Raw genomic sequence first — 19,905 nt, 5'->3', positions numbered from 1 at the left:
ATTACTTCAAAAAAAAAAAAAAAAAAAAAAGTAATTAATTAAATAATAATAATGACAATAATAACCTTGGGACTTCCAATTTCATATGAATTATATTACAATTAACAGCCTAAATTCAAAATTTTAATGTATTTTATTCCGTCCTAATAATTTAAAAAAGTTAGACCTTGAAGGGTTTTTTTTATAATTTTGATTGTGTGCATGAAGGCAATGATGTTCAGTTTACAATATTGGATGATGAAAGTCTCACCTTGGTTGATTTAGATTTATAATCAAATAATACTTTCTCCATTGTTATGAGGTCTTTCTTTTTTGGAAAGTCCAAAGCAAAGTCATAAGAGCTTATGTCTGGACAATATCGTATGGTCGGGTTATTCTCCCACTCATATCCTAAACTTAGTAATTCAAGTTATTAATTTTTTTTTAAGTATTAACTAGGTTTTTTTTTTCACATAAATATTATAATTATTAATAAAATTAACTTCAAACTAAAATAGAAATTATTTTAGAGATTTTTAAAATATAAAAAGAAAGCTAGAGTGTATTTATCGTCATTTTGCGGAGAATCCATCGAGATAAATGAAAACAGGTTAGAGGGGACGGACCAGCCAGCCACGTGACAGTGGCACTGGCGTAATAGTCAAAGCGAGGGCATTTACGTAAAAGTAATGACTGCCTCACCTCCAGTCCGCCGTGTCGATTCTCTATTCGCGTATCCAAACAAACCCTTCGTCCACCTTCGTCCTCAAACTTCCGTTTCCTTAGACCGCTTCTTCTTCAATCTCCCTGTCACTGAGCGGGAGGATGGAGAAGAACGATGCCGAGGAGCTCACCGTCAAAGCCATGGAGTCAAATCTGAAACCTACCAGAAGCAAAACCTCCAATTCCAGAGAAGAAGGAGAAGTATCTTCCTCCGACAACGACACACAAACACATGGCGTACTTTCTTCTTCTTCTTCTTCCTCAATCTTCTCCTTCCGCTTCTCGTATGTTTTTCTTAATCATCTACTTTTCATGCCCTCTCCATGTGTTCGTCTTCGATGCTGAGAATGATCATACATTCGTTACAAATTTTCCTTCTGCCTTTGTTTTTCTTTGGACATGGAGGTTACGATTTTCTCTCTACCTCTGTTTTTCTTGAAATGAAGGCTCCCCCTAGCTTGATAGGCTATTATACTAATTGGAGTTCTAAGGTTGTGTTTATCTTGATTCTTGGTTGTATATAATAGAGAGAAGCTGTAATACTTAGAAGCTCAAAAGTTTGCTCTACGCGGTAGGGTTTAAAGGTTTTAGTCGTGTCTTGATGATTGCAATTGGATATCACTTTGGGCTTGTGAATTGGGTTTGTTCTCTGGCACGGCTGTTCGGTATCTGCAATAGGTTTTCTGATTCACCGTGATTCACTGGGTTCCTCTGTAGTCAATATATTGTTTTCTTAGTTGTAGTTTCGTACGGCCTTTGAGGACTTTTTTTATACTTCTCAGGTTCATCATGTTCGTTCTGCTATGCCTGCTTCGGTCACATCACCAATATCATCCATTCTTCCTCCGAAGAATAAATCTAACGCGGGGATCCAGGCGGGTAAGTAATTCCGCGCTTATGGATGCGACACTGGCTTTTTTTTAGTACATCGCGTATAAGTTCATTGACACTCCCTTCTCACTTTGAAATCGGAGACAGCATCTAAAAGTTCCTTTTATGTTATTATCATTATGAAGTTTTTGGCATACCTGCAATATAATCTCGTTGAATGTAGTGTAGTGTTTAGTCATATTATGAAACCAAGGACACTGGATACCTGGATGCATGATTATCTGTGTGGCGGTTACATGGATTTAGGTAACCTTGCCGAAATACTCTTCAGCTTTACTAAAGGTGAAGTGTGTACAAATCACTTTTCCTTCAAGTGCTGAAATGCATGATTATCTGTGGCGGTTACATGGATTTAGGTAACCTTGCTGAAATAGTCTTCAGCTTTACTAAAAGTGAAGTGTGTACAAATCACTTTTCCTTCAAGTGCTGAAAAGTCACACTAGCTGCGCCTCTTTGTAACTCTCATCTTTTATGAATATTTACTGCATTTAAGGTCCAATGCTTAAAGTTTTCCTGTTACTCTGGACTTTTTACGGGGTTCTCAAATTGTTGCCATTATAAACAAACTTTAGCGGTGCACTAATTTTTTTGGTGGTTTTGTTTTAATAGTAGTTTATGATGTACAATATCTGCCACTGACAGAGAAGGCTGTTTCTGGAAATACATTTTCAGCTTCTGCTGATGTTTGCCCAAAAACATCCATACAAACTACTGCTCAGAAGATATGTGATAACGATCAAATTGTACATAAAGCTATTACTCCTTGGGTTGCTTCCAGAGATGCCAATGCAAATCTTGTGATAAGCTTCTCAGATGATAGTGGCAGTGACATGGACGAACGCAGTAAAGAAAAAACTTCAAAATCTCGTAGTAATGCTGTTGGACATTTTAAACCTCCAACTTCATTACTTGATAAATCGAATAAGTTACGCAGTATGACAAGGAACAATGTAGTGGCAAACAAATTTTCTTCAAGTCAATCATTTATCACTTCAAAGACAATGACCAAGAGAGCATGTTCCAAGGGTGCTGCAGGGCCCTCGTTGGTTGAACAAGGATCTAGAATCAGAGCTTTCAGTGGAAACCTACCGATTCAAGGGCATCGAAATGATCAAGGAGTGAATTTAAAGAGTAGTAAGCTGCAGGATTTGCGGGAGCAGATAGCCATTTGGGAAAGCAAACTGAAGCTCAAGTCTGCCCAACAGAACAAGGAGATCATTTCAGCTACAAACCAGGATTATATTGTCACAAATTCAAAATCTGATTTAGGTAGGAAAGGGGATGCCACCATCTCTCAGTTTCCTCCATCAGGGCCTACACAACCAGATGCAAAGCGCATGAAAACCATTGGTTCTTATTCTACCAAGCTGAGTTTAAGTGGGCAGCATCTACGTGCAACAAATGCTGTAAAATCTGTTTTTCGGCCACAAGAGCCTGGAGAAGAGACACAGAACATTAAAGTCACTTATAACCAGAAAGGGAATTCTATGAATAGAGATGAGTCCAATGCGTTGAAGCAGAAGAAGGAAGATATCAAGCATGTGGCTGCTTCATCATCACCTGGAAGTGACCTTGGCAAAGTACATGATGGTGAATAATATGTTCATACTAAATTGAAAATTTAGATCTTACAGTTGGCGCAATCTTGCTGATCTATGGGGTGCCCAACTTGTTTGTATATTGCTTTGCAGGTACTGACATTGTTGCTAATGGCAATCAATCAGATTGGATTAGTAAGCAGGTGGATCCTCACCCTCTTGTTGTCTTAGGTCAAGCTTCGGTTCTCCCAAATACTGCATCCAATGTCCAAACTCTGTTTGTAAGTCAATAGTTGTACATGTGATTTGATGTTTTTCACATTGATGTATTTTTATCACATTGCTAAAATTCATTATACTACCCAGAAAATTCAGAAGTTGCTCCATTAAACCTTTAATTAATTTCCATTGTTTTATGTTTGACTATACTATCTGTGGATTCTCCTAAAATTGTGAACTTCACGGTGAAAATTACTTGAACTACATCAGTGTTATTGACAATGGATGATCAGATTCCTTGTCATATTTAGAAGATACTAATTTTTTTGTTTATGTGAATGAACTTCTCTTCCAAATTATTTTCCCGTTATCACTGAATGATCAGATTCCATGTCATATTTAGAAGATAATAAACTTTTTGTTTACGTGAATGAACTTCTCCTCCAAATTATTTTCCCGTTTATAATACGTAGTTTTTCCTCCTCTCCCCTTGAAGCATAATTTAAATATTTGTATCAACAGGATAATAGTGAGTTTCACAGTCCAAATGATGGCCTTCAACAATCTGCCTCGACTGCAAATTTTTCTGAAGGAACATGCCCTCAATCAGCATCCAATGTCAAGATACCAGAGTCATTCAGTAATTTCTTTAAGGTTTATCTTCAAGCCCAACTGTAACATTTTTAGTTTTCTTTTTCCTCCCCTTTCATTTTTAGTTACACGACCTCCCTCTGAATTTATTTCTATTGCAGTCGTTGATCAACAGTAAAAGCACTGGGACTGCGTTTGGTAATCCTTCAAGTTGCTTGGGCTTCAGCAATGTTGATCTTGAATCACTATTTGAAATGGAGGAGTCGCTAGACAAGGATCTGGAAGAAGCACAAGATTTCAGGCGCAGATGTGAAGTTGAAGAAAGAAATGCTTTCAAAATTTATTCTAGAGCTCAAAGGGCTTTGATTGAGGCTAACTCTAGATGTCTTGATCTTTATCACAAGAGAGAGCTATTTTCAGCTCATTTTCACTCATTTTGCATGAATAATCCTGGTTTAGTTAGTTCCTCAAGACAGCAAGAAAACATGAAAATTGGTGTGGATCACTCAAATAGTATGTCTGGAAATGAAAATAGAGCTTCTCCTTTGTATCAGAAGCATTCTGAATATAACAGTTTTACTCAGCTACGGAATGATTTAAATATGCAACATGAAAATGCTAGTCCCATCAATACTTCGATCCTGCATGAAAATAGACAAAATTTGGGGTCTGAGCCTGAATCCTGTTCTGACTTATGTGGTATTACATTGAATCCAGTGCCTTCTAAGGGCAAGAATATTGCAGACAGAATTTGCTCCCCATCCATTGAGCCAAACGTTTCAGTGGATGGAGATGAAGAGTCATTTCATTCTGACCATGAAATTATTGATTCGTATGATGAATGCTACATAGGAAAGAAACGCTTTGAAGATGATCAAATGGAGGCATGCAATATGTCGAAGAAAAACCACTATGATGATAAAACTGGGGATTCTTTGCGTCTTGAAGCAAAATTAAGGTCTGAACTATTTGCACGTCTAGGAACAAGAAATTCGTCACAGACTTGTAATCCATGCCATAACATTCAGACTTCAGTGGAAAAGGGGGCTGAAAAAGATGCCAGAGATGATAAAACTCAGCAAAATTATACAGAACCTACAGTAAGACAAGCAGTTGGAAATGACATTGACAAGACCAAGAGTGCTTTATTATCAGGAAAGAGAGATCAAAAGTTTGGTTTTGGAGGTAATTTTATCTTTAGAAATGAGATTTCTCGGTCTTCATCATATATGATCTTACAGGCATGTAGGATGTAGATTACGATTGCACATTCCAGCAGTCAAATTTATCTTTATGTTATTATGATTCTTTTGGTTCTTGCTTTGATTTCTAGTAACCTATATTTTCTTTTAACGACACCTTTTCAATGGCACCCCTTTTCTCCATGTTATTTTAGGTGAAAACTTTCTACCTACTAATGATCGTCACCCAAGGTCCTTACCTAAAGGCTGGTTTTAGATGTTGTCGTCTTTGAAGTGAAAAAATATAGGGAATTATGCTTATTAGTTAAACTGGGTCGGCTATTAACAATCTGAGTATTACATCTTTTTCGATTATCGATTTTGATAATTTAATTTTCTCTCATGTGTATGGGAAATCCTAAATGGGGAGATTCTTTCTTCTCTCTCCTCCCTTCCTGAAAACCCTAACCCAATTTATAGTTTATGTTTCTAAATTTAGTTCCTAATGCAGGCACAGACAGATGCAAGACCCCAGATGACATCCGTAGCCATTGTAATTTTGAGAACTTTCCATTAGAAACTCATGACGTTGCAGACTCTGATGTCAATGAACCATCCAATAGAGAAGGTCCTTGCTCTTATTTTAGTTATGCACCTCTGACTTTGAACAGTGTTTTGCAACATATGAAGGCCGTAACTTCAGTTAGTACAGAAGTCTTGCTCAGTAGAACCCGGGAGAGTTTCTCTAATCTTGGTTTGCCTGAGGAAGGGGATTTGCTAGAAGTAGATAGAATCCACTGGAGAAAATTAGAAGAGAACCATGTACCTGATACTGTCAGTTGTATGTTTCAGAGTGATGGCTCTTATACTGATGATCTTTCCATTGATCCATCTTGGCCACTTTGCATGTATGAACTCCGTGGAAAATGCAACAATGACGAATGTCCTTGGCAACACGTGAAGGACTCCTCTTTATCCAATAGGAGGCCATGTCAGGATAGCCAGAGCAACTATTCTGGTATGATAGTCTGATGTTTTCTTAATTGCATGGTTGCATTTTGTATTTTTTTTCATCTTCATCTTTTGCAGATTCTTGCAATGGACTATTGTTTTCTTCAGATGAAACAAAAGTCTTCAAGTATGAAGACCTTATGACTCCTCCAACTTACCTGGTTGGCGTAGATATTCTAAAAGCTGATTCACATTCATACAATCCCGTTTTAGTTCAGAAAAGTAGTAAATGCTGGCAAAACTTTTTTAGCATTTCTTTGACGTTACCAAATTTGCTCCAAAAGGATGCTTCTGCTGATGGGCTATTTCTACATGATGCTCGTATAGAGGCCAAGGGAAGTTGGAATAGACAGTCGTCATATTTTCAGAGTGGAAGCACTACATTGGTTTGTTCATTACTCCTTATATATACCATTGGCTCAGTTTGCAGTTGAACATTTGTCTTTTCTTTTTTGACATGTGGCACATAATGACTATATTAGTAACTAATTCATATCTGACTCTGTTTCTCTTCTTCCCCTGCCATGCATGACTACTTGTCTTTTTCGTGTTTTTGGGTTAGAAATATCTTATTGAACAGTCTCGAAATGCTGCGATTACAGTACTTCATCAGTGTCACTTCAGTAAACTTCATTTCCAATAGATTTTTGTCTGAATTATGATAACTCTTTTCTTTGTGTAATTTAAAGTATAACATTATATATTAACCATCTCATCCTGGGAAACATGGTTACTCGTACCTTGCTCAAATTGCAGTACTTAGTATGAATATTTTAAACTGAGAAACATCATTTTTTTTTTACATGTTTTTAAAAAAATAATATTTGGGGTGGGAGATTTAAACCTCAGACCTCTTACTTAGTTGTGGATGTACATGTTTTATGCCAGTTGACATATGCTTATGTTGACTTTTTTTCTTCTCCTTTTTGCACATTTTCATTGTGTGAAGATGATGCAGTTTCTTTTGGTATGCCTGTAGTTGGTGTTACCTTCTTTTTTTCCTCTTTTCTCTTTTAGATAGAATTGTCCCTTTGTGAAGTTACCATTATGCTCTTTGAAGGTTTCTGTCACGTATTACTGATTACTTATCCTTATTCATCCTGTTGTTTGGTCCATGATCTCACTTGTACTGATTTTTCTCACAACGACCATAAAGTTTTCTGTCACTGATTATTGAATACAGACCATTAACCATCTTTCTGTTGTTTGACCCATGATCTCACTTGTGCCAACTTCTTACGAAGTAGAGTCAGCTGAAACAGGCTGATGAGAACCAAGCTCTGGAAACAGCTCTAATTATTATTAACCAGGAAATGAACAGTCGAGAGGGCATGAAAAGGGTACTTCTTTGTTATTCTTTCTTTAGTTGATTCTTGCTTATGTGAACTATGTTGCAACAGTTGAAAATTTTTGGATTTGCAGGCTCTTCCTATACTATCACGTGCTATAGAGAGTAATCCAAAATCTATAGCTCTCTGGACCATGTATCTTCTTATATTCTATAGCTATACAACAAACGGAGGGAAGGATGACATGTTTTCTTATGCGGTATGCATTATTGTTGTTCCTGCTCTACTATAGAATATAATATGGAAGTATGAATAGTACTGCAAAAACATCTTGAAAGATATTGATTAAATCTATGTATTAAATAGATATGATAAAGAGATAAAACAAGATTTGTGATGTCAAAGGTTTTTTCTTTCATCAGATTTTAATGAACACTGCTTAGTATTTTACCGAGCCTTAGTTATTCTTTTTATCTTTATCAACTTTATAAAGTGAGGATTTGAACACAATATGTTTTTCCTTTCACCTCTTGGTGATATGCTATTTATACAAGGTTTACAATATAGAAACTGATAGTTCAAAGTTCAAAGTATGAGGATTGGATGGTTTACGGTGATCCAAAGCTCCAAATTTTTTTGTCACGCATCTCAAAGTTTCTTCCACTTGTGAAAACAGTCAGTGTTGAAGAAACGAAAAAGCTGACTCTTACCGGTACTTTATTGGGGGTACTATACTGAAAGGCTATGTTGCTCAATCAAATGGTGCTATCAAAAACTCTCTAGGATGTCGAAATTAGAACTATAAATTGTTTTAGATAATGGGTTAGGAGATGTTATCTACTTTACTCATTCGTATCTTTGTTGAATATACAATGTATTAAATATGAAAATTATTGTAGTGCAGCTGTGTACATATGTCATGCATCATAACAATTGATCTATGAAAATCTTTGATTTCGATTGAAGTATGGTTTTTGGCTATTATTTAGGTCTTTTCCTTTTAAAAGAAAGCTTTCTCCTTGTAATTGTATCACCTTTATTATTAAATGCAAACTTGTCTCTTCCTCCATGCTTGAGTTGGTGGGCTCTTCTGTCCATTACTTATTTTCACTCGCTTAATCATGCATTATGTGGAAACCCTTTGCTCTCGTTCTTCAGGTCAAGCACAATGAGCAATCTTATGAACTCTGGCTTTTGTACATCAACAGTCACATGAATCTTGATGCTCGAATAGCTGCTTATGATGCTGCACTTTCTGCACTCTTCAACAATATATTGACTCAAATGGATGAGAAATGTGCTAGTGCCCATATCTTGGACCTGATTTTACAGATGACAAATTGTTTGTGTATGTCTGGGAATGTCGAGAAGGCTACTCAGAAGATTTTTGGACTTCTTCGAGTTGCAATGGATTCTGACGAGCCTGGTTCTTTTATGCATTCTGATATGCTCACATGCTTAAATATATCTGACAAATGTATTTTCTGGGTTTGTGTTGTGTATTTAGTTATTTACAGGAAACTGCCTCATGCTATAGTGCAGCAGCTTGAATGTGAGAAAGAACTGGTCGAGATTGAATGGCCTACCATTCATTTGACAGATGGTGAGAAGCAGAGGGCTTCTACAGTGGTCAAGAAAGCAGTGGATTTTGTCGATTCATGCTTGAACAATGAATCACTTGAAAGTCAAAGCTACCAGAAATCTATTCAAATGTTTGCTGTCAATCATATTAGGTGCTTGATGGCATTTGAGGACATAGGCTTCACTAGGAACTTATTGGATAAATATGTTAAACGCTATCCATCTTGCTTAGAACTTCTTTTGCTTAACGCGTGGACAAAGAAACATGATTTTGGGGAAATGGTTGCAGCATTTGAAGAAGTGATCAGGAACTGGCCGAAAGAAGTACCTGGGGTCCAGTGCATCTGGAATCAATATGCTGAATATTTGCTTCAGAATGGGAGGATCAAATATACAGAAGAACTAATGGCGCGCTGGTTTGACTCTAGTTCAAAAATAGGTTCTAGAACTAGAACATTGGATAATAGTGATTGCAACTCCTTACACTTGCTAGATTATGCTTCAGGATCAATTGTACATGCATTAGATTGCAGTCCCAGCGAGGTGGATTTGGTGTTTTGGTATCTTAATCTTTCTGTTCATAAATTACTGCTGAATGACCTATTAGAAGCACGTTTGGCCTTTGACAATGCTCTGAGGGCTGCTAGTTCTGGGACTTTTAAATATTGCATGAGAGAGTATGCTATGTTTTTGCTTACTGATGAATCCTTACTGAATGAAGCTGGTTCTGTTGGTGGAATAAGGAGCATTTTAGAGGGTTATCTCAGTGATGTACGAGCTTTCCCTGTCCCTGAGACATTATCAAGAAAATTCATTAACGATATCAAGAAGCCAAGAGTTCAGCTTCTCGTCAGTAACATGTTGTCTCCACTTTCTCCGGATGTTTCTCTGGTGAACTGTGTTCTTGAGGCCTGGTATGGGCCCTCTCTTTTACCCCCAAAATTTAGCAAACCAAAGGAATTGGTGGATTTTGTGGAAACTATCTTAGAAATGTTGCCTTCAAATTATCAGTTAGTACTCTCTGTCTGTAAGCAATTATGCAATGGAAACAACTCTTCCCAAGTCACCTCTGCCAGCCTCATTTTCTGGGCCTGCTCAAATTTGATCAGTGCAATTTTTTGTGCTGTTCCGATACCACCAGAGTTCATTTGGGTAGAAGCTAGTGACATTCTTGTCAATGTGAAAGGTTTTGGTGCCATAACTGAGAGGTTTCACAAGAGAGCCTTATCGGTATACCCATTTTCTGTTCAGCTGTGGAAATCATACTACAACAAATGTAAAGCTAGAGGAGATACAAGCGCTGTTCTGCAGGCAGTAAATGAAAGGGGAATTGAACTCAGCTTGCCTTCTTTATGACAGAGTTTTATCTTCTTGGTAGGATCAGTTAACATCAGGAAAATTAGGATCAGTTTTAGTCATGGAAGCTGCCTCAATGTGTACAGATAGTTTACATTATACGGTTTTGTCATGCTAGGCACGGTAGTATTGCCAGTTTTGCGATGTCGTAGAGAGCTAGTTGCAGCAGCTAGGAATTAGAAAAATACTTGCACAGTGGAAAAAAAAAAACAATTGGTGGAAAAAGGTTTGTCTGCAAAGTCATTGAAACTTGATTTATTGAGGCTGTCATCAGGTTTCTCAGCCAGATCCTCCCTTCCATTGTTTGGCGGTTATATAACGGTGTATCGTCGAATGCCAGGTTTATCCTTATCTTTTTTGGCAGCTGACATTGTTTCATCTTGTTCTTCAACCTTCCCCGCATGCTAGAATCAATTTCTAGAATAAACTTACCCTTTTTAATGCACGTACTAACCATTTTAGGTTAGAATTTAATGTGGTTGAAATGCAATAGAACTTACTGAATGCTCATCGGTGAGTGTTCTTCTATGGCTGTTTTTGTACTATCTGCTAGCTTAGTTTGTTTGTTAAAGCCACGAGAAGATCAAATACAAGTTTGTGCTTCTATGGCTATAAACTTGATCACAAACTTCTTGGATGGCTCGTCTTTGGATTTGCCTACTGCGTCATCTTAGCCCCTCTATCAGTTCGTCAATGTGTAGATGGTAAGGACACATTTGATCACTCAGTTAGGTTTGTGTAACTTCAACTTAGGAAGTGAGTTTGTATCTGATATGCAAGTTTATTTATTCAAACTTAGTTCATGCAAGAGTTAATATTTCCCAAGATTTTATGCTTGTGAGTCCACTTAAATTGGTTGGAAGATTGTATTGATTTATTCTTATTTTTAAAAATTTTGTAATTGTGTTTTTTTAGTATAACAAAGGTTAAGTATTGAATATTTGAACTTTTTATCTAAGAGTAAATGTCAATTATTATTTAGCAACTCAACCTTGCATGGTAATTTTATAATTGTATTAACTCATGATCTAGGCTGTTCATAAATATTAAGGTTATTATCTAATAAATAACTATTTGTTAGATTTTTTTTTTCTTTTTCGAGAAAGGATAACTTCGATTGTTCTAAAAAATGGGTTGTCCGAGAAAATAAATAAATAGAAAATGCTTACTCTCTCTGTCTCTCACATACTAGGCTTACCAATGAGCTATCGATCCTTGATTGATTGATTAAATAAAAAAGAATCATGTCCATGTGGACATAGTATGCTTACCGTTGAGCTATGGACCTTTAGTTGATTAAATAAAAAAAGTCATGTGGATGTGGACGGTGTGAAAAAATATAAAAAGGGTCCAGCCAGGTTTGAACCAGTGACCTTTTGATTTGCAGTCAAATGTTCTATCGCTGAGCTATGGACCTGTTGGACCTGTTGATTAAATAAAAAAGAATCATGTCAATGTGGATATACTATGCTTACCAATGAGTTCAAATGCTCTACCATTGAGAGTCGTGTCGACGTGGACGATGTACAAATACATAAAAGGGTCAACTGATCTGTAGTCAAATGCTCTACCACTGAGCTATAAACCCTTGGCTGATTAAATAAGAAAGAACCATGTGAGGCATAGTTCGTGTAGGAAAATAAGAGGGCCCAACTGGGTTCGAACCAATGACCTCTTGATAAGTCATTGGCTATAAGATAAGAAAAAAACCATGTAGATTTGGACACAGTTTGTGCAAGAACATAAAAAGGGTCCAACTGGTTTACCGTCAAATGCTTTACCACTTAACTATGACCCTTAGTTGATTAAATAAAAAAGAATCAAGTCCATTTGGACATAGTGCAGAAGACTAAGCCCAATTGGTGAGGCTCAACGGGTTTAGACATAGTGCAAGATTGGGCCCAATGGGACCTCTCGATAAGTCATTGGCTATAAGAACTGCAGTCAAATGCTCTTTCAGTGAGTCATGGATACTTGGTTTATTAAATAAAAAAAACCATGTCGATTTAGACGTAATCCGTGCAAGAACATAAAAGGTCACAACCGAGTTCAAACTAGTGACCTCTTAATCTGCAATCAAATGCTTGGATATAGTGCAAGAATATAAAACGGTGACCTCTTGAAATGTTCTATCACTGAGTTATGGATCCTTGGTTTATTAAATAAAAAAGAACCATGTCGATTTAGATGTAGTCCGTGCAAGAACATAAAAGGCCACAACGGAGTTAAAACTAGTGACCTCTTAATCTGCAGTCAAATGTTTGAACATAGTACAAAAATGTAAAACGGTGACCTCTTGAAATGTTTACCATTGAGCTATGGACTCTTGGTTAATTAAATAAAAAAAAAATCACGTCGATGTGGATATAGTCCATGCAAAAATGTCATAAGGGCCCAACCGGGTTCGAACCGGTGACCTCTTGATCTGCAGTCAAATGCTCTACCACTGAGCTATAGACCCTTAATTGACATCGAAATAGATAAGTCATTATAATAACAATAAGTAACACATTACTTTTAAGTAAATAAATACGTTTCCGAAAATATTGAAATTCAAATTTTAGAAACGATTTGTTACAAATTATAAATGAATTTACTGAATTTACTTGTTTAGATGGATTTACATGGATTTACTTGTAACTTTGCACATGTATAAATGAGTAATTTTCAAACCAAATCCTAACTAGTTTATTCAAAATTCCAACGGGCATAAAACGTGACGTTAAAGTTCAATAACTTATTAGACATTAAACGAGAAACCTATTAAAATAAGCATCCGACCCTTAAATTCATGAACTGGAAGAGTTCCACAGAAAACGTATGCCTAACACAAAGATATAGCAAGTCATGACACGAAATCATGAAATGATTTGGATAAGAAAAAATGGAACACATGAAACTCGAAAATCATTGCAAATTATTCCTAGTGGTTCTCTTCATAAAACCAACCTCACAAACTCAAACGGGCATTGATCCATATTTACCCTGCATAAGTAATCGACGGTAAAACCCCACAGCCACATTTAAAATATCCAACCAACTAAATCCACGAAAGCCAAAAAAAGCAGTCATCCTTACAACTCTTAGGTGAAACTTTTCAAGAACAAGCCAATATCATATAGCATAAAAGCAAGTTTCGAGCCCACAATCTATGAACATTTCACGTAATTAACATCAGCTCTGCATCACAATGACTCGCCGGCCAAATCCTCCTACAAGCCAGACCGACTTCTGATAACATCAAGCCCCATCTCAGTAGGATCAGTTGCTTGTAACTCCACTTGAATGCCGTCCAACTCCCTCTTGAACCTGTCCTTGGAGCTTGCGTATATCATCTTGCTTCTCACCCTTGACGTATCAGGAGACCTTCAAACATCGCATTTGATAGATGATGAGTTAGAATGCAGATTCATAAAATGAGTGAGGAAATCGTTTGTAGTACATTTACCAGGCAATGAATATAATCCTGCTTTTCTGGCAATTCTCTTCAGTCACAAAATCGAAATCATAGACCGCATATCGGCATTCATCAGCAGGTAGGCTGGCAGCAAAGTCCTCATAACTTTGAGATGGCTCGCCAAGCTTTTCCACCACGACTTGCTTCTGCTTTTCCTCAATCTTGAAAACTATAAAACGGTAGGTTCTTTTTGCCTTCAAATCCAGAAACCTAAGCTTGCAATCATCATGCACAGCCATCCCTGATGCTGCATTTGCCTGTGATAAATTGATTTACAAATGTAAATTATGAAGTCCTATTTTCTTCAGAAACCCTATTGAACATCCATCAGGATACTATGACAACGGATTTAAAGACCCAAACTCACTCAATGTTTTCCAAGCTTTCAGTTCTTGAAACGAAGAATCTGCCTCAGATTTCCATAGAGAAATATGCATCAAAACTAGCCACCTAGAAATAATCTTTTTCGTTGGTGAAATTATCAGAAGAAGTCTAATCTATATTTGTACACCTTATGAGTCAACTTTGGCCCACATTGTTTTTCCTTGGAAAAAAAAAAAAAGAAAAGATATGCCTATCATCAAATAAAAAGCTAATTCAATAATAAAAAGCTAATTCAATTATAAAAAGCTAATTCAATCTTCGCATAAGTTAACAAGATGAAGTTTTATCTGTACATAAAACATCCTTTTCATAATTGAATTAGCTTTTTATTTGATGATAGGCATATCCTTTTTTTTTTTTTCCAAGGAAAAACAATGTGGGCCAAAGTTGACTCATAAGGTGTACAAATGTCCCATGAGAACTTTGAGATGGAATGTAAGTGGCTCTGGAGGCCTAGACTTCAAACAATTCCCCTACTCTTTATGGAATGTAAGTGGCTCTGTGGTGAATAGGGCATAACACTAAACATCAATCTCTCAAAAGTGACCCATTCAAGTTATTAGCATCAGCGAAGTGTTTGGGGAATTCCCTAACAACACGTAGGCTTGGGGGTCAAACTTTGAAGCTAGTTCTTTGGTTAGATGACAATCAACTTCCATTCGAGTTTCCCCTACCAAGGAGTTTTCATCATTGTAGTTAATATCCATGTTATGCTACTAAACACTAACATGAAAATCATATTTACAAACAGAGCCCCCAGAAATCAAGTTCATATAACAATGCACCTGCAAGAGGGATCTGATCCTAGTTTCTTTTTTATAGAAGTCCTCTTACTGTATGAACATCCCTTTGGTAAAACCCCTAAATCCTTTTTGTTTCCCTTTTTTTTTTCTTTTTTTTTTTATAAGAAACCTAACACTTTATTACAGTATGATAGAAGTAGGGAGAGAAAAAAATCATCCTTTTTTTTAGTTCGAAAATATGCAGGGGGGATTTGAACCTCTGACCTTTTCTCATTACTCGTTTCTTATTGTCATTGTATCCAACAGTGACCCTAGTCTCTAGTGTTTAGGAGAACAATTTTAACCAGCTCCTCCCTGAAATTCTAGAGCCACAACTTTTTAATTCTGAAACAAATCACACCTTCAAATATGATGCTTAGCTCTATAGTCTATGCCAACAAGCGTCCTATCCCCATTTCCTAACAAACGCGCTAATGGTGATGGTGATAAGGGAGAAGCAAACTAAGAAATAAAGGAAAATCACAAAGGATGAACAACATTGAGGGAGAAGAGGGCGACTCATGGACTATCCCAAAGTGAAATAACTTGGATCCATGAAGGAGTTTTGACAATGACCATACCAAAATGAGATGGACCGATGATAATAAACCTCTATTGAAATAGTTAAATAGATGTTTTCCTTTCCAATCCAATACCCTTCAGTCTTCTTTTCCAACTTCGTCAATAGAAGGTTTCCAAATTATATAAACTTGTGATAAATCATCATACACTTTCAGGTAACACAATGCAAAATATCTCAATATAAGAATCATATCCATCAACAAAAATGCCAATGTTTAAACCACTGAGATGAAGCAAACATCTCACAATTATCATCATTAACGGGCAGGGGAAAATATTAAAAATAATAATAAACTAAAGGATTTAAAGTGAAGTCACAACACAAGGTCCCAGTGAAAACAGGGATCAATGTACGAGAACGTAATAAGTCGATTTACATCAACGGTGGCCAATGCTTTTAGCCACTCGCTAACAATGCATGGTATTCAATATAATCAACAATCCAAGGCCATTGAAACACTAAACAAGCGGACGAAAATGAACAACAATCAATCGATGCAGCGATTTACAAGGATTCCGTTTCAAAACAGCCAAGAACTCCAAGGATCGAATAGAAAAACTCCAAGGATCGAATAGAAAAACATAGAAGAGAAAAATAAACAAACAAATTAACTAATGGAAAAAAAAAGAAAAAAGAACAATAATCAACAAAACTAAGCCAGACAAAATGAATCGAAAAGGGAAAAGAAGAGGAAAAGCTCACCATTTTCCCGAGAAAGCGAAAGAAAGGGCGAGAAAGGTTGAGAAAATTTAGGGCTTCCACAGACGAGACGATAAAGAAGATAGAAGCGTGGGTGAAGAGAGGAAGACGATGGGATGGGAAACGAGGGCTGTACCGCGCAAGGCCTAAGAGATTCGACTGCTAATATTAAAAAAATAATTAAGATATATATATATATATAAATTATAAAATAATAATAATTGTGGAAGCCATTCACCCGGAGGGTGGTGGCGATTGATAATATCACCCAGACGGCTAAGAAACCGAACATTCCACCAATTATTTGGTTCCACCCAATAGTAGCGGTCGGTATTGTTTGGGTCCCACTACGTGTTGCTAGTGACCGAAAACTATCCGATTTTCCTTTGGAAAAAAATAAATAATTTTGGAAAATACCTTATAATTTATGCATCGTAATAAATCATATACTTTTTTGGGGAATTTTTTTTAATTTGCCTCCAATTTATATTTTTCCAAAATTTAAAAATAAAATACCGAAAATTATATTCGGGACGAGATATGGGCCTGGGCCTGGGCCCATAATTTGAAGATATACACGTTCGACGTTCGGGCCTAATTGACGAGACCCGGTTCGGAAAGAAGCCGAAAACCAAATCTATTTAATTAAACTTACTATAAATACGTTAGGGTTTCCTGCTTTCTCTCTTCTCTCCGCTTGAACCCTGGAAAGAAGCCCTAGTTCCCGCCCCTGCTCGTCGAACTTCTCGAAGTCGCCTCTGCAATTGCCGTAAGTATTTAGAGTCTTAATTCATATCAATGTAGCTTTATATGCGCCAAGATTGATCTGCTAGTATATATATTTTTTCATGTTAATCGACAGGGTACTGAATCAAGTAGTGTTCTGTTTTTCATGATTTATACGCTAGAGAGTGGGAATTTTTTAATGTTTCACTTTTAAATTTAGAATTCTGCGAGTTTATGACTGTTCTTCTGTATTTTTTGTTTTTGTTTTCGGGTTATAGACACTAGTCAACGCGCCTTTCTCCTTTCTTTACTGATGTAAGGGTTGCTTGTATGCGTGCTGTTTTATTTTATATCATTTTTTTGGTATGTTTAATGATACTCATTAGAAATATAGGCGGCTGATAGTTTGTTTTTCGTATGTGTGTTATTAGTTGTTATATATGTTTTTCGGATCTTAGAGAGGCACCTGATAGTTTGTCATGGACGATAATGTGATTTTATAGTCATTCTTGCATTTAACTTTGGGGATTTTTATATTTGCAGTAACAATGGTTCGTGTGAGTGTTCTGAATGATGCTCTTAAAAGCATGTATAATGCTGAGAAACGTGGGAAGCGCCAGGTCATGATAAGGCCATCTTCTAAAGTTATCATCAAGTTTCTTAATGTCATGCAAAAGCATGGTAAATGTCAATAAGTTCACACCAGTCCCTTTTATTTGCACCTTAAACCTGCATGACTTTATTTTGTTCAAAATTTCGTTGTTTTAGGATACATTGGTGAGTTTGAGTACGTTGACGATCATAGGTCAGGGAAAATTGTTGTTGAACTGAATGGGAGACTCAACAAATGTGGTGTCATCAGTCCTCGTTTTGATATTGGTGTCAAGGAGATTGAAGGTTGGACTGCACGGTTGCTTCCCTCGAGACAGGTATTCTACTTTGAGACTGCTTATTTAATTAGTATTATGCTTACGATTTATTAGTTTTCGCCTAATCCAAACTTTTATGACAATTATATTCGACTGTTTACAGTTTGGTTTCATTGTGTTGACAACTTCTGCGGGAATCATGGACCACGAAGAGGCCCGAAGAAAGAACGTTGGTGGTAAAGTGCTTGGTTTCTTCTACTAAGCAATATTGTGAGATCGATTTTTCTTCTTTTTTTTTCGGTATTTTCTGCACTTTTTGAACTTTAGTGGGAAGCAGTAGTGAGTCCTGTTTTGTTTTATTTGTGCCGTTTTGGTTGGGAGGATACAGGATACCACCTGCATTCTTTTTGAAGACCTTGATATTGTTTAATGAGCCTTTTCTTTTATCTTCTGGGTTGTTTTTTGTTTGCCCCTTAAACTGAAATTGTTGTAGTAGATATCTAGCTCCGGAATTGATTGCAGTTTTCCTGGACCGCAATGATCTTCTTCAGCCCATGAATTTGTATGTTGTACAACTTGTTTACGCTTGGTTTCAGTATCTACACATCTTGGTGGTTTCATAAACAGTTTTGTTCAACACTTGAGACCCATTTTTCAGAAATAAACATTAGAAGGGAAAATTTGTAGGCTCCTAGAAACTAGTCTTATAGTCACCCTGTGGTGGTCAGTTTTGCTAGAATGCTTGATAAATGTTTGGGTATTCCGGTGAGAGATTCTACGTGAAAATGAAGTGTAACGGCCGAGCATTAGTGTGGAAACCTCTCTCTTGTCGACGTGTTTTAAAACTGTGAACCTCGTGGAGATATGTAATGGGCCAAAGCGAATAATACTTGGTAGCGGTGTGCTTGAGTTTTTTTTTACTCCCTGATAGTTGGATTCCTTTCAAGAAATGTTTAGGCCAATTCCTATATAAAAACCAGAAGCTATGTGTAGGCCGTTTGGTTTGAATTTGAAGTTGAGGATTAAATTCTTCTATTTACACGTTAAATTAAAAGAATTTGCCATTTGCTGCCATTAGGTTCCATAATTTGCCATTAATACAAAGCATGAGATTGCAGTGAAGGTGTTAAGTATGTCTCCCATCTCTGTTTGCGATTTGGATGTGTGATCATTTCAAAATTAAGAAACCCAATGTTTCAGCAACAAGAAAGTTAGTTTAGTTAAGGTAGAAACAAAAGAAGGTAAACGATTTTCATCATTTGTAGAACTGGAATATAGAGTTTGCCTGACCGTCTACAATGGCAACTGAGTTGTTTGGAAGTTCGAAAGAGCGTTCATGAGATGTTATTGTCGTTGCTGATGTTCAATAAACGAAGGATTGAGCCATGGTCATCCATAATCATGTTAATAACGATTGAATCAAGTTTAGTTGACCTGATTTTAAATATGTAGTTAGCATTTGGAATGACATTATATTAACACTGCACGCCAAATCCACCTTATACTTAGAAAGATGGGTGATTGAGTCGTACAATGCAAAAGTATATTTATTTATGTGATCGAAGTAAATATATTTCAAACATCATATTTTTTTGTCGAAATTTAAAGCTTTTAAATCCTCACTTTTCATCTATGTTTGAGCTTAAGAAAATTAGATTTATAAAATATATTTGTATTACATTTTAACTTGGGTGTCAATGTTGCAAGAATGACAACGAGGGAGAACATGAGACAATGGTTAAGACAATGGTCGAGTTGCTCTGCTCCTCTCCCTTTGGTCTCGCTCTTTCACTCTTTGCCCTGCTCTATTTCTATTTATTCAAACACAGACAGTAATCAAAGACTCCTTATTAATTATACAATTGATTAAGAGGTCATTATAAAAGAGACGATAGTTAATACAATTGATTAAGAGGTCATTATAAAAGAGACAATAGTTAAGACAATACAATTGATTAAGAGGTCATTATAAAATTTTTGATAAGTTTGAATGGAAGTTTATAAAATTTTATATCAAAGAGTAAATTTTATCTTTAAATTTAAATT

The 19,905-nt window shown here is 36.4% G+C and overlaps 3 protein-coding genes and 1 non-coding gene across 7 annotated transcripts; 2 read left to right on the top strand and 2 right to left on the bottom strand.

Moving 5' to 3' along the window:
* Positions 1-714: 714 nt before the first annotated feature.
* On the top strand, positions 715-11,162 carry LOC111456410. Of its 4 annotated transcripts, none has more exons than XM_023098270.1 (11): positions 715-939; positions 1,485-1,581; positions 2,266-3,183; positions 3,285-3,412; positions 3,873-4,004; positions 4,103-5,126; positions 5,634-6,140; positions 6,242-6,519; positions 7,381-7,473; positions 7,556-7,681; positions 8,581-11,162. In XM_023098270.1, the coding sequence occupies exons 1-11, from the start codon at positions 805-807 to the stop codon at positions 10,357-10,359; spliced, it is 5,217 nt and encodes a 1,738-aa protein (XP_022954038.1). In that variant the 5' UTR covers positions 715-804; the 3' UTR covers positions 10,360-11,162. The 4 variants fall into 4 exon arrangements, with proteins under 4 accessions (XP_022954038.1, XP_022954030.1, XP_022954054.1 ...); XM_023098262.1 differs by having other exon boundaries at positions 6,212-6,519; XM_023098286.1 differs by having other exon boundaries at positions 881-986; positions 6,212-6,519.
* A 1,586-nt stretch (positions 11,163-12,748) lies between these two features.
* On the bottom strand, positions 12,749-12,820 carry TRNAC-GCA. Its single transcript has one exon. It is a non-coding gene; the product is annotated as a tRNA-Cys (tRNA).
* A 433-nt stretch (positions 12,821-13,253) lies between these two features.
* Positions 13,254-16,446, bottom strand: LOC111430219 (actin-depolymerizing factor 2). Its single transcript, XM_023066391.1, has 3 exons — positions 16,268-16,446; positions 13,808-14,073; positions 13,254-13,725 (listed from the first exon to the last, which is right to left on the bottom strand). Exons 1-3 carry the CDS (start codon positions 16,268-16,270, stop codon positions 13,572-13,574), a joined length of 423 nt encoding a protein of 140 aa, XP_022922159.1. The 5' UTR covers positions 16,271-16,446; the 3' UTR covers positions 13,254-13,571.
* Positions 16,447-16,898: 452 nt separating this feature from the next.
* Positions 16,899-18,446, top strand: LOC111430810 (40S ribosomal protein S15a-1). Its single transcript, XM_023067228.1, has 4 exons — positions 16,899-17,033; positions 17,534-17,671; positions 17,759-17,919; positions 18,023-18,446. Exons 2-4 carry the CDS (start codon positions 17,539-17,541, stop codon positions 18,119-18,121), a joined length of 393 nt encoding a protein of 130 aa, XP_022922996.1. The 5' UTR covers positions 16,899-17,033; positions 17,534-17,538; the 3' UTR covers positions 18,122-18,446.
* Positions 18,447-19,905: the final 1,459 nt, after the last annotated feature.

This window comes from Cucurbita moschata, unplaced genomic scaffold (genome assembly GCF_002738365.1).
Source record: "Cucurbita moschata cultivar Rifu unplaced genomic scaffold, Cmos_1.0 Cmo_Scf00002, whole genome shotgun sequence".
Classification (NCBI taxonomy): Eukaryota; Viridiplantae; Streptophyta; class Magnoliopsida; order Cucurbitales; family Cucurbitaceae; genus Cucurbita; species Cucurbita moschata.
Note: the sequence above shows the minus strand (reverse complement) of the source record. Positions and strands in the feature narration are given on the sequence as shown.